Here is a 27,170-nt window from a genome sequence, read left to right as displayed (position 1 = left end):
CCAATTACATAGTGACTTTCCAAACAGATTCTTAAAATAAACCAATCCAAACATGCTATTAGTATTAATTGTACAAATATACAAGTACTCCAATTTCTATAAAAATAAAAAATAAAAATTAGAGATTCTATTTTCAATCTTGCTACAATAATGTATCTGCTCTAACTTTGATGAACAAATTGATTTGATCACTCTCTCACCATACCCAAAAACAATATATAAAATATTGCTCTTTATATCTAGTTTCTCCCTTCTGGCCCTACCTGTAAGGTCTTATGTACAAAGACCAAAACCCTTGCGCGTCACAGCAGAGAGAACAGCTGAACTGAGCAGAGCGAGATCTGTTTGTGCCGGCAATGGCATCCACCTACTATCAATATGTCTTCACAGTCGTATTGATTATTCTCTATGTTGCATCCATTGCCACTGCTGATTCAATTCAAGGATGTGGCGGATTTGTTGAGGTGATTTGATCTCTTACTACTTCATTATTCATCTGCTAAAGTTTTGATTTTGGCACAAAAAAATTCAGTTTTTGAGGCCTGTTGAGCTACTTTTTGTGAAGGTTTAATGTTGATTTCAAATCGGAGATCGAAAATCTTAGGTTTAGTGTGTTTTTTGGTTCTTTTTATAATGTCGATTGCTTTTAGTAGGTGAAGAGTCTGACACTGATCTGTTATTTTTTTTGTTTTGCTGCAGGCGAGTTCGGAACTGATCAAGTCAAGGAAGTCAAGCGATCCGAAATTAGATTATTCTAATATCATTGTAAGTGGCAACTATTGAAAGTATGATAATCCATAATTGTTCTCCTTTACTTGATTCGTTCACCTTATGGTTAGTATCAGCCAAATGCACATTAATTTTGGACTAAGCTCTGTGTTGGTTTTCGTATTATAAGGAGTGATATCTCCTTTCAAGTATTGCTATTTCTTGAGGTAGGGTGCTTTCGGGGAAAGTTGGAGTTCTATTATGCTATCGCTGGAACTAAACCTTGGAGCTTGAGCATTTATCATATATTTTCTCTTTAATACTTGGCCAATTCCCCGGTATTCATTGAAGACTTCGCACATACGAGCACTTTTGCCTTTTAAGCTTTGCTTTCTCGATCCACTACTGTCTTACTAAAAATAAAATGAACATCAAGTGTCATCCACCCTTTTAAAAACATATAAAAGTTAAATAAAGTTGGAAATTTATATAATATCTCCTAATGATGATTTATTTATTACTCATATACTAAAAAATTATTGGTGAAGGGAAAAAGAGGTCAATTTTTATTATCTTAAACCAAAAGTTTGTCCTTTTTTTTTTTTTTTTTTTGTAAGCATAAATGATAAATTATTGACCGTTAACCCACTGTCCTTTCCTTAAACGATCAAGTGTTGTTTTTATTTAGGAAAACTACTTGTCCTTCAGGTGAATTTTCCAAGAGGTAGTTATATACCATATGTTTAGTGATAGTACCAATCATTAGATTCCGAAACTGTTGCTAGTGAAAATGCTCTCAAGCACAATCCCCGAGGTGCCTGAGAACCATGATTCTTAAGATTCCACCACCACCACCTGATAGCCAATAGCATCGCGACCCAACTCCCGGAAAAAGTTCCGGCGTACGGCCACCCACGGCCGGTCCTTTCCTAAGCAACATAGGGCCGGGCGACCATCCAACAAGCATATGCAAGGGCCTTCACAAATGGGCCCCGCAACTTTTTCCAATTCTATCAGAATCGATTCTCAGGGGCCCAGATCATCTAATGTTGCGGCTGATAAAGCTCCTAAGAATATGGGAACAAGTGTTCCTTCTTCTACTGCCAATGTTGGTTCTCACAGTGGTATTTCACCACCAAGCTCTAGTATCATACGCCCTACAACGAAGTCCGATGCATCAGGGACAGAACTGGCTAAAGAAAATGGTGCTACTCCTCGGCCGTCAGCCACTACTAGACCCAGCATCACCACCCCTACATCTACTTCTGTACTAAGCAGTGTTGCGGCAACAATGCAACCTTCTGAATCATCTGGAAAGCTTGCTATGAATGCCCCATCTGTTGATAGTACCGCAGCCGCTATTAAAGCTAATGAGGCACCAAATATTCCATGCTCCCTTCCTTCACATCATCATGTTGACATTGCGGGAAAGTCTTGTAGCAGAGAGGCGTTAATTTCAGAGGTTGATGGCTCTCATAGCACTAATGAAACTCTACCGTCGCCTAAGGACTATTCTAGCAACAATGCTATGGTCTTGTATTCCTCGGATGGGAGCAAGAAAGGGGTACTTATCGAAGATGCACGTCCACTTTCGACACGGAGTGGAGGGGGCTTGTCGTTCTGGATGGAGGAAAAACTTTTAAACTTTGGGAAATTTTTGGGTGTTTCTTTTGAAGGAAAGAAGGATAGGGTGTTAGAACTGTTGAGGGAGATTGAGCAACAGTCTTTCTTTCATGGTAAAGGGCGGGAGTCGGGTCAAGGGGTAAGGCAACAAAATTTAGGGGATGTAGTGGTGTACCAGAGAAGGGGCCGAGTGAGCGACAGGGAGGAAGGGAGTTCGGCGAGGGGGGCCGAGGGAAAGGGGGACATCGTTGCTTATGGAAGTTAAGATCCTTTCATGGAATGCGAGGGGGATGAATGACCCAAACAAAAGGGCGATCCTCAAAGTGGGAGTTAGAGAGTGGGGTGCCAATCTAGTTTGTTTCCAGGAGACGAAAATGGAAGTTCTGTCAGATGCGATTGTGAGGAGTGTCTGGGGAGGTAGTTGGGTAAAATATGATTGGGTTCCAGCAGTGGGAAGTGCAGGGGGCATTATTCTTATGTGGGATGATAGAAGTTTGGAGGTAAAGGAGGTTAAGAAGGTTTTTTTTTCTCTAGCAGCCCTAGTTAAAGATAGGATGAGTGGAGTGGAGTGGAGTGGAGTGGGGGTTTGGGGGAGTGTACGGTCCGGTGGGAGAAGGGACCAAGGCGCCTTTCTGGGAGGAATTGGCGAATGTCATAGGGGATTGGGACATTCCATGGGCCCTAGGGGGAGATTTCAACACTATTAGATTTTCGGAGGAGAGATTAGGATGTAATCTGATCTCGAGGGCCATGGAGGAGTTTTCTGACTTTATTAATGATCACTTTCTCATTGATCTTCCTCTGTCAGGTGAAAGATTCCCTTGGGCCAGGGCGGAGGAGTCAAATTCAAGATCTAGACTTGATAGATTTCTGATTTCGACATCCTGGGACGAGCTGGTCCCACATGCACTTCAGCTTCCTTTACCAAGGCTGACTTTGGATCATATGCCAATTATGCTAGATGGCTGCAGAGGGAGAGGGGCGCGTGCTCCTTTCTGGTTCGAAAACATGTGGTTGAAAGTGCTAGTGCGACAAAGTGAGAGAATGGTGGACAAGCTACAGCGTAACAGGAACACCTTCATTCCGTCTTTCAAAGAAACTATAGCTGCTCAAGGAAGACATCATTAGGTGGAATAAGGAGGTCTTTGGGAGGGTAGAGGTTAGAATGAGGGAGCTCATGCATGAATTGGGGGAATTAGAGAGACGGGAAGGGGCGAGGGTGTTAGAAGATGCCGAGAAAGTGAGATTGGGGGAGGTCAAGAGGGAAATAGTCGAGTTAGCAATAGCTTAGGAGACTAGTTGGCGGCAAAAATCGAGGGCACTCTGGTTAAAGGAGGAGGATTCAAACACTAAGTTTTTCCATAGGGTTGTGGTCTCAAATCGAAGGAGAAACTACATTACTTCTTTAGATGTGGATGGGGTGAGGGTTGAGGGAGATGAGGAGGTAAAAGAGGCGATAGTGGAGTTTCATGAGAATTTGTACAAAGAAGAAGAAAGCTGGAGGCCTACTCTGGGCGGGCTAGATTTCAGTCACATAGGGGAGGGAGACAATGAATGGCTAGAGAGGGGTTTCGATGAGGAGGAGGTTCACAATGCTGTATCAAGTTGTGCTGGTGATAAGGCACCCAGGCCTGATGGTTTCTCGATTGCTTTCTTCCAGATATGTTGGGATACCATTAAGGGGGAGTTGTTGGAAACCATTGAATATTTCCACGAGAATGGTGTTTTCGAGCGAAGTATCAATGCTTCTTTTATTACCATTGTGCCTAAAAAAGAAGGCTCATCCTCTATCAGAGATTACAAGCCTATTAGTCTTGTAGGGAACATTTACAAGATTATATCTAAAGTGCTATCCAACAGACTAAAGAAGGTCCTTGATGTGACTGTCTCGTCATCCCAGAACGCGTTTGTGGAAGGTAGACAGATCCTGGATGCCGCTTTGGTGGCGAATGAACTTGTGGACTCCAGAAGGAAAAATAGAGAACCTGGATTACTATGCAAGCTGGATCTTGAGAAGGCATTTGACCATGTCAAATGGGATTTTCTGGATTTCATCATGATGCGGATGGGTTTTGGGGCAAGATGGAGGGGATAGATCAAGTTCTGCATTTCCTCAGTCAAATTCTCAGTCCTGGTAAATGGTAGCCCATGCGGTTTCTTTGGCAGCTCCAGGGGACTCAGACAAGGCGATCCCCTATCCCCAATGTTATTCATTCTAGTGATGGATGCTCTGAGCAGAATGATGGATCGTGCGGCGGCAGGTGGTTTTTTGATAGGATTCTCAGCTCCAATTGGAGCTATCAGCGACCGAAAAGTATCTCATTTGCTTTTTGCCGATGACACTCTGGTTTTCTGTGATGCCAATATGGATCAATTGACAAACTTGAAGCATATACTACAGTGGTTCCAGATTGTATCAGGACTCATAATCAACCTCGGCAAGTGCGAGATTTTCCCGGTGGGCGAGGTTGCTAAAATCGATGCTCTGTCCTATGTTCTCGGTTGCAAGGTGGGCTCCTTTCCCACTACTTACCTAGGACTTCCCTTAGGATCCTCGTACAAAGATACTGCAGTTTGGACTCCAGTGATCAAAAGAGTGGAGAAAAGATTAGCAGGCTGGCAGAAAAGGTACTTGTCAAAAGGAGGTAAGGAAGTGCTCATTAAGAGCACTTTATCGAGTATCCCCACCTACTACTTGTCGTTGTTGCAAGCCCCTGCGAACATCATAGAAAAACTGGAGCGACTACAAAGGAACTTTCTCTGGGACGCGACAGATGACACTAGAAAGTTTCATCTAGTGAATTGGGAGATAGTAACCACCCCAAAGAAGTGGGGTGGACTTGGAGTAAAAGACCTCAGGATATTTAACAGAGCATTGCTAGGAAAGTGGATGTGGAGATTTGGGGTAGAAGAAAACGCTTTATGGAGAGAGGTAGTAGTAGAAAAGTACGATTCCACAGTAGGGGGTTGGAGGACCAAGGCAATCACAGCGCCTTTCGGATGCGGCATGTGGAGGAGCATTATGAAGAATTGGGAAGCATTCAATGCAAACATAACTTACAGGATGGGCGATGGAAGGAGAATAAGCTTTTGGAATCCAAGGTGGTGCTGAGAGAATACTCTGAGGGCCTCTTTCCCTAACGTCTTCAGTGTCTCTAACCAGAAGGAAATGACAGTTCAACAGATTCGCAAGGAGCATGAAGGGGTGGTAGTGTGGGACCTATCTTTTAGAAGGAACATGCAAGATTGGGAGATCGAGGAACTCCAAGACCTGTTGGCACTACTATACGGGCAAGGCACGCACCACCAATCTAGTGATTCTTGGAGATGGGGGTTGCGTGCCGATGGTTTGTTCACCGTCAAGTCTTTCTACCAGAGTTTGCTTGTGAGAGGGGAGGCCATTTTTCCTTACTCATCGATATGGATCCCTAAAGCGCCCACGAAGATGTTTTTTTTTGCATGGTTAGCAGCGAGGGGTGTGATCTTGACAGCAGAAAATCTCCGCAAGCGAGGAATTACACTTGTGAGTTGGTGCTACATGTGCAAAAGCGCAGGGGAAGAAGTGGATCATCTTTTGTTGCACTGCCGTGTCTCCTCGGCCTTGTGGAGGGTTATATTACATCTTTTTGGTGTCCAATGGGTGATACCAAGCACTGTTAAGGAAATGCTACAGAGCTGGGCAGGTCTACGCAGGCGAAGAAAACAAAAGGCGTGGAAGTTCGCACCGGTAGCTCTCATGTGGATAGTTTGGAGGGAGCGAAATAGGAGAGTTTTTGAAGGAATTGAATCATCTTTTTCAAATATTAGTAATAGTCTTTTATCTTTGATTGCTTATTGGTGTACTCATGTAGCCCCCACTTGTGTGGATCTTTGGGTGTCTTTTGTAGAGAATCATGTTTTGATGTAAATTCTCTACTTTTCTGTATAACTCTGTTAAAAGGGAATTTTCCCTTTCTGTTGGATTAATACAATTTACCTTATAAAAAAAAAGTTTTGTTTTTATTTCACCATTTGTTGGCTTCATTATATACTACTTTTTGCGTATATATGAAAATAAAAAATTCCATAGGAAATTAGCCCCGTGCTCCAGGGACTATGCCTTGCAGCCCTAGCTTAAAAAGGGTGGCATTTTGTGCATGCTGATTGGTGTCGGCGTTGTCCAATTCAGCTTCTCAAATTAATGGTGTTGAAGAGTTATTTGTATACCCTGTTGACGGGTCCTGTAGTATTCACTATGCCTAATATTTCTCAGTCAGCCATCGCGAATTTATGCATTACAGGGCTTTTAATTAAATCCGTAAGGATAACACACTAGAGCTTCCAATGACATGTTTTTCTAATGCAGGTTGAGCTTCGCACATTGGATGGTTTGGTGAAGGAAAGAACACATTGTGCACCTAATGGCTATTACTTCATTCCAGTGTATGATAAGGTACGTCTTCTAGATGGTACTGAGTTGCACGTTATATCCGACAGGCTTATGTTTTTTCCGTCTTTCTTGATAAGTCAACAAGCTTATATGTCATTTGGTGCTTTGAGGTTTATGGTGTACTTTAACCGTCTTCAAATTAGAAGGTTGGTTACGCTGCAGGACAGCTAAATAGCCAATAGCCAAACATGCCGGGCTAAAAATACTAAATGTACACAAGGCACTGATATCTCATGAGGAATAAGTTTTTTAATCCACAATATTTTAAATTTTTTTTGCTGGATGGGCAATGTAAATGTTGTATAGGTCGTATAAACTTTAAAGATGGGTACACATGGCTTTTTTAGTGGAAGATGGATTGGGTGCGCCTGTATTAACTTTAAAGATGGAGTACACATGGTTTTTTAACTTATAGCTCCTGTTAGAGAGGTACACTTTCATTTAGCTTAATTATGTTGTCAACTTCCCCCTTCACTTGCGGACTTGACTCTTTATCATAGGCCATGCATGTGTAAATGCTTTTGATAAATGGGTGGTGGTGAAATTTGAACCAAGGTTTCGCTTGCTATGGTACCATGCCGAATTGTGTGACTGCGTCATTTAAAACTTAAGTTGTTAGAGAAGATATACTTAAGTTGTTAGAGAAGATACACTTTCATTTGACTTAATTACTTTGTCAACAGATGTGTTTCAAATGCGTAACTCACAAACGGTCTCTCCTTTGAGTAATTTTTGTTGGAGCTGATGCTCTACAAAAGTTCCAAAGTTGCTTCTAGAATTGAACTACTCTTCCATTATCCCCTCTTTCCCTTCATATTCAGTGTTGTTAATCTGATCCTTCCATTGGAAATATATCTTTGTATGAATATTTGTCGCTGTGTGAAGAAATTACTATGCTGTTATAGCCTTCCTTCTGTTTTTTTTTGGTAGGGTAAATAATTTTTTTAATCATGGGAAAATTTTCTGTACACAAGCAGTATCCCAAAAAAGTAGAGAATCTACAAGATAATATGATTATCTACAAACGACACCCAATTATATGTAGGGCGCACCAAAATAAAGCTACGAGTGAGAGGCTATTCTACAAATGTACATTGTCATTCGAATACCATCGAAAACTATCCTATTTCCTTACTTCCACAGGACCCACATGAATGATAGTGGGGTAACATCCCGGGATCTTCAACTTCTCTTCCTTTTTCTAAATTTCCAGCGGGAGATTGCCTCTTTCACTATTGCCGGTGCCCATTGCATCCCGAGTCATCTCAAAATCTTGCACCACAGTGAATTGCCACCAACAATATAGGTGGTGACCTACATCTTTCACCTAAACGTTTGCACATGAAGCACCAGCTTATATATGTTATCTGCCTTTTTCTCAAATTTTTAACCCCCTAGCTGCCAGCTAAGAGAAAAACCACACCTTCTTGGTGTCCTAGCCTCCTAGGAATCTAAACCTATATGCGTGGAAAACTCGAGTCCTTCCTCACTGAGAGCTTTGTGATAATATAGCTTTACTGAAAACAATACATCTCTTCCCACCCTCCACCTCCACGAGTCCTGGCTAATATAAGATGTACTCTGCTTGTAAAGAATTTCAACCCGGCCTTGGAATACAGTTACTTCTCAATCCTGAAGGTTCCTTCTGGCCATTATGTCCTAATGAATAAGAGAGTTTTTGAGGGAATAGAGAAGGATTTTGTATACTTGAGGAATAGCCTCTTATCCCTTGTTTCTTTTTGCTGCACCCACGGCGTTCCTATAGGTATAGAAATTGGGCGTCATTTGTAGAAAAACATATCCTTTTCTAAGGTTTCTACTTTTTTGGTATATTTCTTGTATGCAGGTGCCTTCTCTTGCCCATTATTTTTATAAAATCTTATTACTTGATCAAAAAATGAACACCCCCCTCTTGTAAACTGCGAATCTATTGTTGTCATTTCCGTATGGTTTGAGATACTGTAATTGTTTGGGAATGTGAGTTTCCACACTTGTTACTCCAAAAGCTGATTCGACTTCTATCCCCTGAAGGTTATATTGCCAATGTAGTCTTCCCATTCTTTCACAATACTCCTCCAAAGTGCACATCCTACGGGAAGTTTGATACTTTTTTGTCATCCATCCTCCTTCAGTAATACATAATTTTCTGATATCACCTCCTCTCCATAGAGTATGTTCTTCAATCTTGGATCTCCCCATTTGCAGCCTTTCCAGTTTACTTGTGACACGGGCCGTTGCGTGAAGCAACAACATAAAGTATGTAAGGATGCTCAACATGTGTTCTTATCCTCCCTTTCGACATCTACCCTTTTGGTCATCCTGCTAGCCTCTCCTCAACTCTCTTAATCACCGGCTCTACACTGCTTGGTTCTTATTGAGTTATTGGAAGCGCCTGATAATACGCCAAGATAAGTAGTTGGAAAAGTTCCAACCATGCAATTGAGCACCTGTGCTAGATTTTCAATATTGTTCACTTCACTCACCTGAATGATCTCATACTTTACAAAGTTGATCTTGAGACCTGACACTGTCTGGAACCATATAAGAACCTTCCTAAGATAATTCAGCTAGTCAATGCCCACGTTACAGTAAATTATCTCCCTCTTGATTCTGCATCAAACACACTTCTTGTGCTGTTAGGATTCTTCATAGTTGTCCCTTTAATTTTTCCATTGACACCTCTTTCCCTGTCCCTTTAAGTCATGCAAGTATAAAGATCTTTTTGCATGTCATAGTCTGGAGCTAGGGAGGGCTTAAGGTTCAGTATATATGAGCCAATTTAGACTATGTTGTTTTCCATTCCCAGCCTGTTGTGTTGATTTTTATCTGCTTCTGATCTTTGCCATCAGTACTCAGACTTCTCTTGTTTTCTGAGGAAATAAAAGAATTTCTCACATTGTATTTTAAATCATTTTGCAGGGTTCTTTCTTGATCAAAGTCAATGGACCGGAGGGATGGTCGTGGGATCCTAAACAAGTGAGTGTCTTCAATCTTATGCTGATGATAATATGTTAGCATATGCACTTTTTGTTGATTTGCTAGCAGCTCAAATATTAGTCCCTTTTTTCCTTCTTCCGAGCTGGTGTATCTGACTGAGGAAGGATCTTTCTGTAGGTACCTATTGCAATTGATCATACTGGTTGCAATGGCAATGAAGATATAAATTTTCGGTTCACGGGGTTTGTCCTTATTCTTTTAATATTGAAATTAGTCTTTGAATCATTTGCTCCATGAACGAAGAACAATGGAGGGGAAACATTTCTCTTTTACAATGTTTATATTGTTTCCTACTTAGCTTTATCATTTGAATCATTTCCTTGAGTCACTGCTTTTGCAGGTTTACTGTATCTGGACGAATTGTAGGAAATGTCGGCGGGGAGAGTTGCTTTCTGAAAGATGGAGGCCCATCAAACGTGAAGGTTGAGCTTTTATCTCCCGCAGGTGATGTTGTGTCTTCTGCATTATCAACACCCAGAGGAATATACTCCTTCACGAACATTATTCCCGGTATGTAAATGTTACCCAAAAAGTTGTTTGGTTGTATTTTAGAGTGCATATATTTGGACGGGAATACAAATCTATAATAAAGAAAAATACAAATCTATGTGTTAGATGGAACAACCACATGATTCTGATGTTTATTTTTGATTATGAACAGTAATCACGTGTGCTTAACATGCAATAATTCTGCTTTAAAGCTCACTTTGTACCATTTTCTTTTCTTTCACTTTGTGCTACTTGATCTTCATTACAGGGAAGTACAGATTACGTGCATCTCGTCACGACTTGAATGTTCAAGTTAGAGGATCTGCTGAGGTGCTTTTGAGTCCCCCATGTTCTTTGGATTAGTATTTCTTCTTTCCGCATAATCACATAGACTTTGTTTACCATATCTACTTCTTAAATTTCTGTACATCAGTTAGGAATAAGGAACAGTCATTTTGTCTCTTTCTTTACCTATATAAAAAAAAATAAGGAACAGTAATTGAAATATCTACCATGTTTGGTCTCATTGCAGATTGAGTTGGGTTTCGAAAATAGGATAGTGGAAGACTTCTTCTTTGTCCCTGGTTATGATATTCGTGGATCTGTGGTTGCTCAGGTGAGTTTCTCTAGTAATGAGTCGATCTCTGTCTCTGGTTTAAGTTTTATATTACGGTTTGCTGCTGCGACTTGTTACAGTAGCTTTTAGTTCTGTGTAAACTGTATTTCATAGTGATTTTACTGTGAACCATATTTACATACAATTCAAGACAAGACATTGCTAAAAGCCTAAAAGCGACTAGAGGTATTGGACTTGTTACCATCGAATGAATTTGCACCTACATATGTCTTCCATCGCATAGTTAAGGTGCGGAAAATGCGGGAAGGAGGTGGAGATCTTAAGAGCCAAGGGTCATTTCTTCCTCTAGTGAGATGTGAGATGTGCGAGTGAAATCCACACTTCTTTATGAGACATGTTGTATGGCTTACCTCGGTATCAGAATGCAAAATTAACATAAAATGATCTCATTATGTTTCAAACAAGTTACTTGGATATTGGTTTTTGAATGATGCGGTAAAGAGAAGTAAAGGAAAAGAAAAATTGCTTTCTTGCACCGTCCTTATCGAACAAGAAAATTTGCTTCCTTGCACCGGTTTAATTTAGCGGCAGAAGGATATATCTTCCTCGCACATATTATTTAGTGCAGTGGGAAAATATATTAAAAAACATGTAATTTTGCGAGAGATGGGTATTTCCAACTTGTTCTTTAATTAATGCAGCTTTGTGGGATTTAAAATGACTTTAAAGCTCGCTTGGATTTATACCTCCCATTACCTTCTTGCTAATACATAGCAAAAGTAATTCTTGAAAGTTGGAGTAGCCTTGATTTTCCTAGTTTGACTGAGCTTATGGAGACCAAGAAATTAAAACCTGGTAATCTTGTGGGCTAAGTTCTATTAATCTAAGATAACCTTCACTTTCTCAAGATGACTAGTCAGTTGATTGATTAAGATGGATACAATGTTCTTACACGTCAAGGGAAAAAAAGGGAGGATCACTACGTTCTTCTTTTGTTGGTTGCCTGGTGCTACATCAATGAGATATACCTCTTATTCATTCTTTATTCAAAGTTCAAACAGAAGTGCACAAACTATGAAGCAAAGTCAACAAACATAGCACTAGTCTTATCGACATGAATTAGCCATCAATTGATGTCCTATTTGTTTCCCTAGTCCCATTTTGTGATACCAAAAAATATGAAAGTACTACCTCATGTCCATGAAAAGGATGAGAATATGATTAGGTGAATCTCCAAAGTAGCTTCTCTAATTCCAATTAATAGTATGTTGGGATTCTTTTATATTTTGTAATGTTAAAGTTGTATTGCAGGGAAATCCCATATTGGGAGTTCATATCTATTTATATTCGGATGATGTCACAAATGTTGATTGCCCCAAGGGCTCTAAATATTCATCTGGTGATCTAGGACTGAAAGAAGCACTTTGCCACAATGTGACAGATGCTAATGGAATCTTCTCATTAAAATCCCTTCCTTGTGGTAAAACTCTTTATTTCTGCTGATGTAATTCTTTGACTTGTGTGTAATTATAGTTGCCAAGTGTAAGTTATTTCCTAGCATTATTTGAATTTTTGGAAGGTCTTAAGTGCATAGGTTTGTGTTCTTAAAAATCAAATAAAAATAAGACATGAAGATAAAAGAATAGATCAAGATTTTTTTTGGGTGTAAAATAGACCCTTATGGTCGGGCCCTTCCCCGGATCCCGTGCATAACGGGAGCTTAGTGCACCGGGCTGACCTTTTGATGTAAAATGATATCATTAAAGAGCATCAGGGTGATGCTAATAGCAAAAGAGTACAAAAGTTAGTTAGCTCCATTACATGAGTGACTAAACTAAGATCAGGGAGCTAACAACAACAACCACCACCCAATATAATCCCACAAGTGGGGTCTGGGGAGGGTAGGATGTACGCAACCTTACCCCTACCCTAGAAAGAGCAGAGAGATTGTTTCCGATAGACCCTCGGCTAAAGAAGGTGAAAGAAGCCCTTGCTCAAGACAAATAATTAGAAAACTAAATCGAAGATAACAACAGAGAATATGAAAGAGGTACCGATAACAAGTGATAGCAAGATAATATATTTAGGAAACTAAATCCAAGGCAGCAAACGAGAATATGAACGAAGTACTGCTAGCAAACTAGGGAATTACCGATGGCAAGTAATAACGGAACAAGACATGCGAATATAGCAAACTAAGGAAAAAAGGGTACTGTACTAGCACTAATACTATCGAACTCGAGAAGACAAAGGGAAACGCACGACTACCTACTAACCTTCTACCCTAATCATGGAGCTAACACCTGTGAGCTAACAAAATCAGGGAGCTAACAAAATCCAAAAAGTTGTCAACTCTATTTATAGGGGAGAGGAAGTTCCAACTGAACATATTAACTAAGCATATAGATTTCAGAGAATGGGTTGGAGTTGAGATCCCATCAAAACACTTGTGATTCCTTTCATTCCAAACAACCCAAGCTGGAATCATTCTCCAGATCTTCTTGATGGCTTTGTCAACTCTCCAAAAAATCCAACTTTTAATGCTTCCTTAATAAATAGAGGGACCACCTATTGCAGACCAAACATAGAGAGGAAAAAGTTCCAGATGGCTGCTGCAACTGGGCAATGCAAAAATAGATGGCTGATAGATTCTGAATTCTGTTGGCACATGTAGCATCTGTTGGGTAAGACTATATTCCTTCTGCATAGATTATCCTGTGTGAGAGCTGCTTCATTAAGTGCTATCGAAGTAAAGCATGAGACTTTAGGTGGTAGCCTAGTTCTCCAGACATGTTTCCAAGGCCAATTTTCCAGCATACCATTCTGAGAGTACATGAGGTTGTAGCTGTCGTTGACTTTGTAGTTCCCATCTTTGGATCTTCCCCATACCATGCTATCTGGTTGTTGCTCATCACTAGTGTAGTCAGGGAGGGTGGCTAGAAGTGTTAGCATGTCATTTATTTCCCGGTCTTTTTATTGCATCCGTAACTCATAACTTAAAAAGGTATCAGTTAACTTTGTCAGATATCTCAATCATACCAAGGTTAAAACCAACATTGAGGTCTACTGAACCCAAGACGATCAAGTGGTACAAACCGGAAATAATCAACAATTTATTAAAAGAATATGAGTTTCTACTTTCTACACAAAAAGCATCATAAAAGCCAAGTTCTGCTGATACATATAAAATTAGAAATAAGCATTCAGAAAATTTGTATTTTATTTGAGTCCATATCCTAAAGGGCGTCTTTTGTAAATATATACATGTTATTTAAAAATCAATAATCCAACTATTAAAAGTTCTACACACAGCTGAATTTGTATCGTAGAAGAACAATTTATATGTTTATAAACCAAAAATCAAACTCAACTTACACTTAAAGGTCTTACAGTATAGGAACGCAGCAAAAGATGTGATAAGGTTTTTTCTCTAGTGCATCCATAACTTGTTGATTACTACTTAATACATTTATATTTGTCTGAAACCCAATAAAGTTTTCCTTTGAATGCTGACTCGAGTTCATTAAGAAAAAAATGATAGTGGAGGCTATCTTCATTATTTGTGCAAATGGAAATACGGAGGTCTGTTCCCTAATAAATTCAAACCACTCTGGTACCACTTGAATACCCGCTCTTGCTGAACTGAGAAAATGGGCTTTTTTTTTTAGAATTATTCGCAAAACTTATAGGTGAGTCTAGTGATATTTCTGTTTTAAGTTGAATTTTCCAAAATTGTGCCCTATTTAAATCACAATTGAGCGAGTACCTTATTATAGTCCAGGAAGATATGTGAATATAAAAAATTGCTTTAGGTTACCTGTTTGGTTAAGCCTCTTATAAGGCAACTCTTTTATAGATTGAAGTGAGTGCACACCTAAATCTGTTTTGAGAGAGAGATTCTTGGGTTTAGCTATGGCTAATTTTGGATTATGACTCTGAGGATATTAGTTGACCAAAATGATTTGCCAATAAATCTCTAGTAGCAGTTGTGCCAGACACTCCACCTGAGAGCTGACCGCTAATGCGTCCCACTTCACCATTTTGACAAGAGAAAGTTAAGAAATAGGAAGCTTTTAAAAAAATTAGGGAGAAAATGTCGCCAAAGTTTGAACTTCGGAGACCTGTTTATATGAGTCCCAAAAAAGAATAATTGAGTTTTGAATTTCAGCAATTATGATGAAAGAATCAGAGCAATAAGGAATAAGTTCATCGTTGCATTTGCTTTCTTATAGAGTCTTTAATTATTGCAATGGTATTCATTATAGAATATTCAGAAAAGGTCATACCCCGGAACAATGTAAAATGGTTCACATTTGCCCTCCGTTAATGGTTGGGGCAAATATACCCTTGCCGTTACTAAAATGGGTCATATTTACCCTTATTTCAAACGGAAAAATTATTAGGAACTAATTATCACCGAGTTTTGCTACGTCCACTTTTATCTTATTTTAAAGTATTTTTTAATAATAGATCATCTTCTTCGCCATCCGAAAATTCTCTTGGAAAAACTACTTCCCAAGCTCAATCACCATTTTCCAAAATTAAAACTACTCCTCACACGCTGCTGGTCATATAATTTATTCACTATGTAAAATCATTCTCATCAAAACCCACCAATCTGTTTTCTTTCTCTTCATCCATCATCTCAAATTCCACCATTTTCATAACCAAATATATATTCCAATCCACAGAAAATCCAAACTGCTAATAATGGTAGATTGCAATTTATCACTCAATCAACTAGCATTTACCAGAGATTGCAATTTCTTGGTTATGAAAATGGTAGAATTCGGTCATCTAATTTAATCACTCTGTAACTCACCAAACCCACCATTCTGTTTTCCTTTTTCTTCATCCCATCATCTCAAAATCCACATTTTCATAGCCAAAGTTTTATTCCAATAAAAAAATCCAATTTTAGGAGGGGAGGTACTTGCACAGATGCAATGCTTTTGACTGTCCAAATCTGTCTCTAGGGGCGATTTCCGGTAAAACTATAGCATGATTATTTTTCAGATTCGTGCAAACAGCAGCAAATTGTTTTTAAGATTCGGTCGATTTTTTTGAATGGGAAAGGAGAAATTTAGCAATAGTAGAGGTGTTAAAGGGAGTGGTAAGAATTTAAGGCTACGAAAGAAGAAGTTTGGATTTGAATGGGGATGAAAGCTTGAAAACTCCTACCTCATTGTTATTGACCAGAAATTTTTTCTCTCTTTTTTTTGGGTTCTTTTCAGATGGGGGAGAGAGTAATAGGGAGACAAAGACGAAGGATTTTGGCCAAGTTTTATCCACGCAGCAGCAAACTATGCTTATCAGACTAAGATAATCAGTCCTTAATAATTTTCCGTGAAATAAGGGTAAATCTGACCCATTTTAGTAACTGTTAGTTCAGGGGTAAATTTAGACTTTTTCCCTAGAATATTTCACTCTCTTGATTAGTAGTCGCACGAATTTCCTGAATTAAAGGTTCTGCGAATCATGCAGGAGTTTGCAATAGGCTTGGGTATAGTGCCTCTAGGACTTGACCAGCTTTAAAAGTAGACTATTGTTAATAACGACTTGCAAAACATTTTAGGGATCAACTTCACTAATCTCCTCTCTCAGTAGACCATTGTGATCTCTCCTGAACAATGCAAACCTGAAAAAGTATGTGTCCGTTTTTATTTACAGAAATAACATTAATTAACCTTCTATACTAGACTTTCCAATTAATACTCGCTAATCGCTATGTACATGCCTTTCTCAGCCCAATTCCCCTTTAGTAGCTGCATTAACCTGTCAATGTCACCTTTCGTTTTTCTAAATCTGGTTACAAATAAAGTTATCCAAAAGGCAAGTGACTGGGGATGCGATAAGTTGCCCCAAAATCGTTACTTCAAAAAAAAGATGTTGCTGCAAAATTGCTAAATCGGAAGGTAGTGCTGAAGTAAGATTCAAGCAACCAAGTTGAAGGTCTTCCCTGGGAATGCGGATGATCTCCTTTCCAAAGTTTTCGAAAAGGGCCGTCTATACTCACACTTTTGGTACCTTCGACCCTATTCCCTTTGATTCACAAGAACTAATTGACAAGGGTTTAGGTAATATTGGGTTGTGTATAGGCTCTTCTTTGCCACCAGTTTCTCCATTTCATTTGACATTTTGAGCTGTGGCTCTTTCAACTTGAGCTCTTCACTCATTTTGTCTATGCAAGTGATGATTGGTTGCCCTTTTCTGGTCCTTCACATTCCTCCACATCGGTAGTTGGCAAAGAGACTTTAAGTGGATGTGTGCAGTGGGTTTGGCGAGGTCAATCAAAAGTGTCACATAGCCGGTGAATATTGCATGTCTTTCAGTAGGACATCGTTACTGATTGTTGCCGGAAAACGAAGTTCATAATGCTTCTTCTCTATTACTTTTTCGTGCCGCTTGATCAAGTAAAAAGAAGAAACTGATAAAGAAAAACTAAGAAAGCAAGAAAGAAAATTATAGTGCTTCTGCATTTTTGCTGTGTTTTGGCACGAGTATCTACCTTTTTTGATTGGGTAAGATACCATTTATCCCCACCTCCCTCCCCTCTTCTCAATTATAATGGTTGATCTAATGAACTAATTGCAGGGGTTTACAAGCTTTTACCCTTCTACAAGGGTGAAAACACAGTTTTTGATGTTTCACCTTCTTCAATGTCAATATCGGTTCAGCATGACCATGTTATAGTGCCAGAAAAGTTTCAGGTATAGTATTGCAATTTGTTTTGTTCTTACAAAGGTTTAAATGGGCCTCTATTTTATTATGTGGGAATTCAAAAATTGTCCTTTTGTCTAAGTATCTGCTGAAAGTATGTTAAAGCTTCAGTTTGCTGCTACTTTTGTTTGTGAGGAAGTGTCTTAACAACGAGGTATTAGAACCATGTTGACTGCTTGTATTTTATTCTTTCAATTGCAACTGCCATTTCAGAGACGCAAATTCTGTTGTTCGCACTTGGATAAATTGGATATTTTGCACTCTATAATCTCACACATCCTTTTGGTGATAGGATATTTTTAAAAAAAAAATTGAACTGAAGGTACAACTCAATATAGATCTTTCAAGGACTAAATAAAAAGATATTATGAGTTGGTTGCTATGGGTATCCATCTTTTTATTTCTCTTTCATATAAAAAAAGCTACATATTTGTCTAATCAGAATATAAGTTTGAGTTATTGTAACTCTTTTCTATAAAAAGTATAATCAGCGAATAAAAGTGAGATTACTTCCAGTAAATTATTGATCACTGTACTGAAGAGCACGCACAAGCTCTTTTCAATCCCCCCACCCACACCCACACATATTTATGACATCCTTTGCTAAAGGGCCCAGCTATCTTTGCATGTTTTCTTCAGTTCTCCAAACTAGTTTATCATACCAAGATGGTGCATATTTTCTTGTTCTAGCGCCATAATGTAAGCTTCTCCAATCTTTTCGTTGATTGTTTCTTCTGGAAAACCTAAGGTAGAGGATGGATGCTTTATTCAGTAACTGTACTCTTTTTGCTTCGCAAATTGGTTGTATGAAGTTCTATGTATTTTATCACATGTTCCGAGTCTTTGTCCTTTTAGAATCATTGATACGTCAGCTTCTCCCTGTAATTCCTTGAGCAAAGGAATGTGTCAAAATATTGTTGCATCTTATTTTTCATAGGTCACTGGATTTTCTGTTGGGGGTCGTGTGGTGGATGGAGATGGTAATGGAATTGAGGGTGCAGAAATTTTAGTTGATGGACAGAAAAGATCTATCACCGACAAAGAAGGATATTACAAGCTTGACCAGGTAATTCTATTTGGAGCTATGCTCTAGCTTCAAAGTTCTGAACATTGGAGGATTGGCAAGTTGTTGTGAGTACTACCAGTTTGTTTTTAGCATCAGTCTTTCCTGACGTTGTCTGTGGTAAAATAAAAAATCCAGGTTACGTCTAAACAATACACAATAGAAGCAAAGAAGGCGCGCTACAGATTTGAGCGGCTCGTTGACTTTTTGGTAAGCTTATCAACTGCGTTGTTTAAGAAATTTACGATGATGATTTGAATGATCTATCTCCTTTTAGTGCGAATAATTTGTTATATGGTCATTATATTCCAAATGGTTACTTACCGCCTCGTTTTTTGGTGGTTCCGTCCCTTCCATCCTTATATTGTTAGGTATTGCCTAATATGGCTTCAATCTCTGACATCAAAGCTGCATCATATGATGTATGTGGTGCTGTGCAAACAGTTAGTTCTGAATTCAAGGCGAAGGTATCGTGTTGCTCTTCTGTTCTTCCATCAAATTTGCAGCTTTCCTAGAATAGTGTTGTTTTGCACATGAAATGTAGTTCAAATCTGAAATTACTATGTTATGCTGGTTGGATATTGCTTTGTGATATGACCTCTTTCTTTACTAGCGGTGAGTTACTTTTTAAGAGATACTGCTCGCGATTCTGCAGATTTTATGTGAAATGAGTTATGTTGGTATATTTTAGTGGCTTAAAGTAGTTTTCTTAATTTTTTTAACTAATCTATATCATACACCTATCTCCTTTCTTAAAAATATATCATACACCTATCTCAAGTTGTTAGTTTTCTGATTTCATGGTTAGAAATTAAAAAATAAGTGCAGTTTCTTTTGATATTTCCATAGTCTTCTAGCAAATGGTTATGTGCATGCAGGTAGCTCTGACTCATGGCCCGCAAAATGTTAAACCTCAAGTGAAACTTACTGATGAGAGTGGCCATTTTTGCTTTGAGGTATGTCAGAGTGAATATTTTAACTTTTTCCTCTTCTTGAATACTTGCCATCGCAGTTATAGGATGCTGTTTTAGGTGAAATAGGATAATCAAGTGTATAACAGAATCATATCTGTTATAATCTGTAGGGTTTTTAACATACTTTTTCTGATTTCCACAAGTGTGTGGGAGGGTGCAGAATGAGAAACCATCAATTATTGGTGCTTGTTTACAAAGACATGTCTAAGCAAACTTGAGTTTTACATCCTGCTTCAAATTGTCTATCATGTTTAATTATATGTACACTCTCAGAATTCTTAAGCTTTTGTGCCCATTATGTCCTGATTGTGAGTAAGATTTTTAGTACTTGGGTTCTAGTGGGGTGCTTTTTCCCTCCTTTTCTTTTGTTTGGTTGGAGGGTACCTCTTCAGTGTCTTGTGAAAGGTATATATCCTGCTCTTGACTTTACAAAGAGCAAGCACATAAAATTGTTTTTGAGAAAAGTCGTACTAGATATAACTAAACCCCATTTGTATAAGACCTCTCTTGAATCTACAAGATACCAAGGTCGAAGCAGAATAGGACTTTGGGTGTTAAAGTGTCACAGCTCCTAGGTTCTTTCAGTATTGGATCTTTGAGACCTTTTAGCATTCCCTCATCCTTTCAGAACTGATTGACATAAATTTTTCACGATGATGTTTTTGTCATCATCCTCAGATGTAATGATACTTGATAGTTTTTCACAATTATCTGTTTGAAACACATTAAGGTTCTCTCTCAACTTGTCACAGGTTCCTCCTGGTGAATATCGCTTATCTGCCATTCCAGCAAAACTTGAGAACGCTCCAGAGCTTCTGTTTTCTCCTTCTCATATTGATGTCTCAGTTAGGAGTCCGTTATTGGATATCAAATTTTATCAGGTATTTGGGCTATGTTAGAAGAATTTCAAATCTAACCAAGGACTTCTTTGAAGTTATGCTAGTTTTTCGTGATGTGTCAAACTTAATATTGAAGTTGTGAAATATGGTAGTTGAAAGTCAGCCCATCTAAATTCAGATAAAATGCTCGTTGATCACCTTATCCGAAAAAAAGAGGAAGTTAAATTCTTGTTGAACTCTTTTTTTCTTTCTGAAGGCACAAGTTAGTATACATGGCTCTGTTGTCTGTAAAGAGAGATGTGATTCTTCAGTTTCTCTTACTCTTCTGCGCTTGGATGGGAAAAGTAAAGATGAAAAGAAGACAATTGGTTTGGCAAATGAGAGTAATGAGTTTTTCTTCTCAAATGTTCTCCCTGGCAAATACAGGGTCGAGGTAACATCCACATCTACGTCCTTTTTTCATCCTGTTTTAGGACCCTTTGCATTTCGTTCTATTTACATCTCCAATGTCTTTTCCAGTGCTTTTTATCCCCCCTTGTTATTAGCTAACTATATTTGTGGGGAATCTTAGTAGTCTAGTTGGTTGACGACCAGAATATTCACCTTCTTGGGGAAAATTCGATTCCCCACCTTGTAAACCCCTCCCCATTTCCCGTTGGCGAAAAAAGAAAAAAGAAAAACTATATCTGTTGATTAAAGGTTTGTGTTTTTCTTTTATTTTTAAATTAAGCTCTGTTTTTTTGCCAGTATAGCGTCCGTTGGTTGGAAATTCACTTCGTAGTCCTCTAAGATGTTCTCTGGCTTTATTATTTTTGTGACAGCAGCGATGCATTTTCCACTCTGATCTTTTTTTCGCATGAGTATATGTTTTTATTTTTATTGCTGTGTTAGCAGCATACAAAAAGCTGGCAGAAGTTTTATATATACATATTATTAATTTGTTTGGGATTGTATACGGAATGAAATTTTCTTCTCACTTGCGTTTTTCCATAACTTTTTCTTTCGTGCTTTCCTTTTCTCCAAAAAAAATGCTCCATGTGGAATTCAATATACAAGGAAGTTCATTTCTTTCTCTTGTTTAGGGATTTCAGGGGATCCTTTCCTCTGCCTAGGCATGTCATAGACTTTATGCAGGAGTAAATTGGAGATAGTTCTTGCCTATTTTTGCATTAAGTAGTGCATTTATTGTATTCATTTTTGGACTTTTAAAGAAATACTTATAGCCAGAATTAGTCTAGCTGAAAACTACAATCTATATTGCATCTATCTATTCTTTGTTCAATTAGTTGGCAATGCATTGTGGTGTTTCATTTGATGATTATGTTCTTATTTTCAGGTAAAAAACAATTATCCAATATCATCAGGAGAAGATAAATGGTGCTGGGAGCAGAGTTTTATCAATTTGGAAGTTGGCACTGAGGATGTTAAAGGGGTAGATTTTGTTCAAAAAGGATTCTGGGTCAACATAATCTCAAGCCATGATGTGGATGGTTTGCTGACTCAACCAGATGGTTCTAGAATGAACTTGAACATCAAGGTTGGCTTAATCTAGCTCAAAAAGTTAAATCTCTTAGCTAACACGAGAAGCTCATTTTCTTTTTCGGGTTCTTGAATTGCAGAAAGGTTCTCAACACGTGTGTGTAGAATCTCCAGGAGCGCATGAACTGAGCTTTCCAAATTCATGTATTTCATTTGGGAGTTCCTCTGTGATATTTGACACATCTAGCCTATCTGTATGAATCTTTTGGGGTTGAATTTTTCTGTTATATGATTTCAGGTATCATCTCCATGTTCTCATTTATTTTCTTGTTTTTTGTAGCCTATCTATTTGAAAGGGGAGAGCTATATTTTGAAGGGTCATATCCATGTTGAATCAAGCTCATTTAGTAGCATTGAGGGCTTGCCAGATAATATACCACTGGATGTTTTGGACAGTGAAGGTTCTGTTGTTGGTGGTCTAACGTCAAAACGTGTGCCTAATGGAGTTGATCAATCGAGTGCGGCAGTCTATGAATTTTCCATGTGGGCTACTGCGGGGGGGAAATTTACTTTTGTTCCTCGAGATGCGAGGTGTGTGAATTATGTGTCCGTTATTGATGCTTCTCAGTCATTTCAATTTCATTCTTTTTGTGCTCTCTCTCTCTCTCTCTCTCTCTCTCTCTCTCTCTTTTCCTTTCCGTGTTCTCTCTGTCTCTCGGTTTTCTTCTTTGTGTTAAAAAAGAAAGTACTTATTTTGATCAGGAACTTTAAAGAATATGACCTAGCCTAAATAGAGGTTCATGTATTGATCAACTCCTGTGATTGCTTTTATTCCTTACAAGAGAGGAAATAATTTTTGTTTACTGCCGGTCTTCTTTTGTTTAGCTGTGTATCTAAATAATTTAGCTATTCATGCATTTCTAATTGTTGTTACATGTTGCAGGGATGATGGCGGAAAAAAGATATTATTTTATCCCAGACAGCAGCATGTATGTGGAATTGCAAATTTTTATCATAGTTTTATGTATCTAGTCTTAGTTTTGAAGCCTTTCCCCACTTTCTCTAGGTTGCCGTGACGCAAGATGGCTGCCAATCTTCAATTCCTCCTTTTGCTGGTCGTCTTGGGATGTATATAGAAGGATCAGTTTCTCCCCCTCTCGATGATGTCGTCGTCAAAATAATTGCTGCAGGAGACAGCCAAAGTGCTCCACTTAAGCGAGACGAATTAGCACTTGAAACTACCACAGGGACAGATGGCTCGTTTGTTGCAGGGCCTCTATATGATGATATAAGTTATAGCATTGAAGCTTCAAAGGTTTGAATGCTCTTGACTACACTCCAACCGCCTGAGTTATTCTTGTTTCTTCATAATGCTTTGGCTGCGTAGAATCGTAGATCGATAGCATCTTCAGCTTGTTTAATAGGCTATTCATCCCTTTTTGAGTTATTTTTTTTGTTTTGGGTGATATACAGTGCATTTGTACTGATGGTATGGATGTCTTTGATATATGTGCATTGTTGGCAAAATAAGACTAAAAGTAGATATACTTGTTGTATATCTACTTTGGCCCTATCATTAACGAAATTTTTATTTACTTGATAAAAAAAGACAAGTATGAACCAGGTAGATATCAGGAGAGTTGCTTGCAAATTTTTTCTTTCTTGTTGCTGTGGTTATCCTTGATTGCATTTTCAAATTTAAGCTGTCAGCTATTCCTTCTTGGATCTTATTTGCCTACTAAGGTTGTGTGGACTTGATTAGGATAAAAGCTTTCTTTTCTCTTTCTAGTGGAGCTGCCTAACATTTCCTTTTTTATTCACAGCCTGGTTATCATGTAAAGAAAGTCGGACCTCATTCCTTTTCTTGTCAAAAACTGGGCCAAATTTTAGTGCGTATATATTCTAGAGAAGATGCAAACGAGCCTTTTCCATCAGTTCTCTTATCATTAAGTGGAGAAGATGGTTACAGGAACAATACGGTAACAGGTGTTGGTGGGATTTTCGTGTTTGGTGACTTGTTTCCAGGGAGTTTCTATCTCCGACCTTTGCTTAAGGTATTTACTCTTTATTTCTAAACTTAGGCTTTTCTATGATTGTCTTTGAATATAGATGCTGGTATATCTTCTAACATGATCATTTTTGACGAGTCTTCATTTGAGTAATAATTTCCTTGCTTAATTATGATACTGTGTTTATTGTCATTATGGTATTATAACCTGTAGCGAACTGTGAATTCGTATGGTTATCTTAAATGATGATCCCCCCATGATTTTTTTCCCAATAACTATCAGGAGCATGATCTGTTTGATTGTTTACAACATCCATGTTACAATTGTATTAGTTTCTCTAATGAGGGAATGATTGCTAATGTTTGTCTAGGAATATGCTTTCTCCCCTCCAGCAGAGGCAATTGAACTTGGTTCTGGAGAGTCAAGGGAAGTTGTCTTTCATGCAACCCGCGTTGCATACAGGTATATATACAGGGAATGTTCTGTTGCTCAAATGTCGTAGCTTTTAATGTTATTGTGTGAGGTCTTGATTATTTGAAACATGCGGGTTCCGATCTACTTGGATGCTTCCGTCCAATCAATAACCTTTAAATATGAAGGTTTTTGTGCCTCCAGGCCTTTGGTCTAGTGGTAAGAGCTCAAGGCGTGATGTGTGGGTTAGGCGCATGTCACGAGTTTGAACCCCCTAGCAGACAGAAGGCTTGTATTTAAGCTGAGAGGGGTAGAGGAGCAAGCCCGTTATCCACCGAGTTTCAAACCATGCCTCACTGGCCATGGGGGATTCCTTATATAAAAAATAAGAGAAAAAAGGAAATTTAAAAACATTTAGTAAAGAATAAATGGCAGGACATGCAATGACACGAGAAGTTTGTATTTTGTTTTCATTTGATCGTCTGCGTACTTGAACTCACCTAATTAACCTAATAAACGCTGAGAAGTATTAGCATTATGCATTAGCGTTAATAAATGGTTGTTTGACATTGTAATATAGTAGTAAATATTTGGTCATTCATATCGTCTCCGTATCGATTTTCAATATGTTCATCCTTTAAAATGTTCTAAAATCTCCACCTATGGAGTGGACGTGCTTGAGATGCACCAAGGACAAATGAAGAACTAACAAGAAAAAATCAACAAAAGGAGAAATGGGGAAAGGTTTGGCATGTATCATATTTGATATTGTGGTCTACAAGGACATAAGGGTGCTTTAGAAGTTTTTGGCTATTAACGGCTTGGGGAAGAAAATCTATTGACTTGTAGCTTTTCTTTTCTTCCATAAGGTTTTCCTCTCTTCTTCTCCACTTGTTGAAAATTGACCGTATGGTTTTCCGTCTAAGTTGTACCGTTATTGCTAGTTCTTTGATGAAGGGAGTTTGTTTTGGGTACTCTTTGCTACTTCTCTAATATCATATGATAAACTAAGTGAGGTATGACCAGCTTCAATAAAATTTCGACCATTGCTTGGTATCCTTTGCCATTAAATTGATATATGTAAGACATGGTGTATAAGATTTAAGTACACATATGGAGAGCTTTAGACCCCTGAAAATTCTTCGAGCAGCTACAAGCAAGAAAAGAAATTTGACGTGTCATTTGCAATATCGTCACCATTTTTTGTTGGGATTCAGATGGTTTGACTTCTTTACAGTGCCATGGGAGTAGTTACGCTCTTGTCCGGTCAACCAAAAGAAGGTGTTTCAGTAGAAGCTCGAGCGGAGTCAAAAGGCTTTTATGAGGAGACAGTAACAGATTCAACAGGATTTTATCGATTGAGAGGACTCCTACCTGACACTACTTATGTGATCAAAGTAGCAAAGAAAGTTGCAAATGGCGGATCTATGATCGAGCGTGCATCTCCTCAGTCTATGACCGTTCAGGTTGGTACACTTTATATTTTCATTTTTCTTTCATGTTAAGTTATAGTTAGAAATACGAGTTATTGCAGCAAGTTTTATCTAAAAGTTGTTTGACGTATTTTGTTTGTGTGAACTTCATATAATTTGCAGGTTAGGGCTGAGGATTATAAGGGATTGGATTTTATAGTATTTGAACAGCCAGAGAGGACCATTTTAAGTGGCCATGTTGAAGGGCATAAAATCAAAGAATTTAATTCACATCTCCAGGTGGAAATCAAGTCTGCCTCTGACCCGCTGAAGATTGAATACAACTTCCCACTGCCTCTCTCAAACTTTTTCCAGGTGAAGGACTTGCCGAAGGGTAAGCACCTTGTGCAGCTGAGATCATCTCTGCCTAAAAGTACCCACAGATTTGAATCAGAAGTTATTGAGGTTGATTTAGAGAAACATACCCAAATTCATGTGGGCCCACTCAAGTACAAAATCGATTTCAATCACCAAAAACAGGTATTTTTACTTTCTGTCAAATGTATTTTTGCTTTGGCGACTTACTGGAAATTAATATTCTTTTTATCGTCTGTCTTCCATGATTGCAGGAATTAGCCCCGGCTCCTGTATATCCTCTGTTTGTTGGAGTTTCTGTGATTGCGCTTTTCATTGGCATGCCAAGGTATCTGGGAAACTTCCATTCGTCTAATTGATCTATTGTTATCTTTCTAGAATCATTTTAGTGCACAGGAAATGAAACAAAATAATGTCTATTTCCTTGTAACTCTACTTGCAGATTGAAGGATTTATACCAAACCATGATGGGAATGTCTGCATCAGTATCAGCTGCAACTAAGAAAGATGTGAAAAGACCAATTGTGAGAAAGAAAACATACTGAGGATTTACTTATACCATTATATAGGAACTTGAAGGTTGAGTTTTAGCGCAATAGCTCTGATGCTTAGGTAGGTGACATGATCTAAGAGCAGAGATAGTTCTTATTTCTTGATCGATTGAAGCAATCTTCACTGGCATAAGGATCTCCTCACAGCAACCTCTACTACGATAGAAACTGACAATGAGCTTAAGTAGCTAAGTTCAATTTTTTTGGGACGTTGCTACATCTAAATTTGAAATATTGTTGCCGAATAGGGCGGATGATGATCACTTGTTAGCTGTTAGTGCTGCAAATTTTGACAATTTAACCTTGCAAATTTTGGGATAGTTTCAGCAACTATATATTTGTGATTCTATCCACATTTAGCTTTTGTAATTACTAAACTCATCTCGTTCTAGTTACACTGGAGAGGTAAACATCACTAGCAAGTTTCGTGCGACGAGCTCGACCGAAAAAACATGCATGGTGTTTTGAACATGCAATAAAATTTATTTTCCCTTTTTTAAACTAAATTCAAAAA

The 27,170-nt window shown here is 38.4% G+C and overlaps 1 protein-coding gene across 1 annotated transcript; it reads left to right on the top strand.

The window, feature by feature from the left end:
* The first annotated feature begins 186 nt into the window (after positions 1–186).
* On the top strand, positions 187–27,170 carry LOC107811149 (uncharacterized). Its single transcript, XM_016636027.2, has 27 exons — positions 187–464; positions 700–765; positions 6,677–6,763; positions 9,680–9,736; positions 9,875–9,939; positions 10,098–10,267; positions 10,515–10,576; positions 10,779–10,862; positions 12,135–12,303; positions 17,418–17,533; positions 18,481–18,609; positions 18,745–18,816; positions 18,978–19,073; positions 19,485–19,562; positions 20,333–20,461; positions 20,676–20,852; positions 21,756–21,956; positions 22,039–22,152; positions 22,239–22,489; positions 22,842–22,887; positions 22,965–23,213; positions 23,722–23,952; positions 24,278–24,369; positions 25,556–25,784; positions 25,914–26,270; positions 26,360–26,433; positions 26,548–27,170. The coding sequence occupies exons 1-27, from the start codon at positions 357–359 to the stop codon at positions 26,648–26,650; spliced, it is 3,612 nt and encodes a 1,203-aa protein (XP_016491513.2). The 5' UTR covers positions 187–356; the 3' UTR covers positions 26,651–27,170.

The sequence above is a fragment of the Nicotiana tabacum genome, chromosome 3 (assembly GCF_000715075.1).
Source record: "Nicotiana tabacum cultivar K326 chromosome 3, ASM71507v2, whole genome shotgun sequence".
NCBI classification, from domain to species: Eukaryota; Viridiplantae; Streptophyta; class Magnoliopsida; order Solanales; family Solanaceae; genus Nicotiana; species Nicotiana tabacum.
The sequence above is the reverse complement of the archived record's forward strand: the minus strand, read 5'-3'. Positions and strand labels throughout refer to the sequence as shown.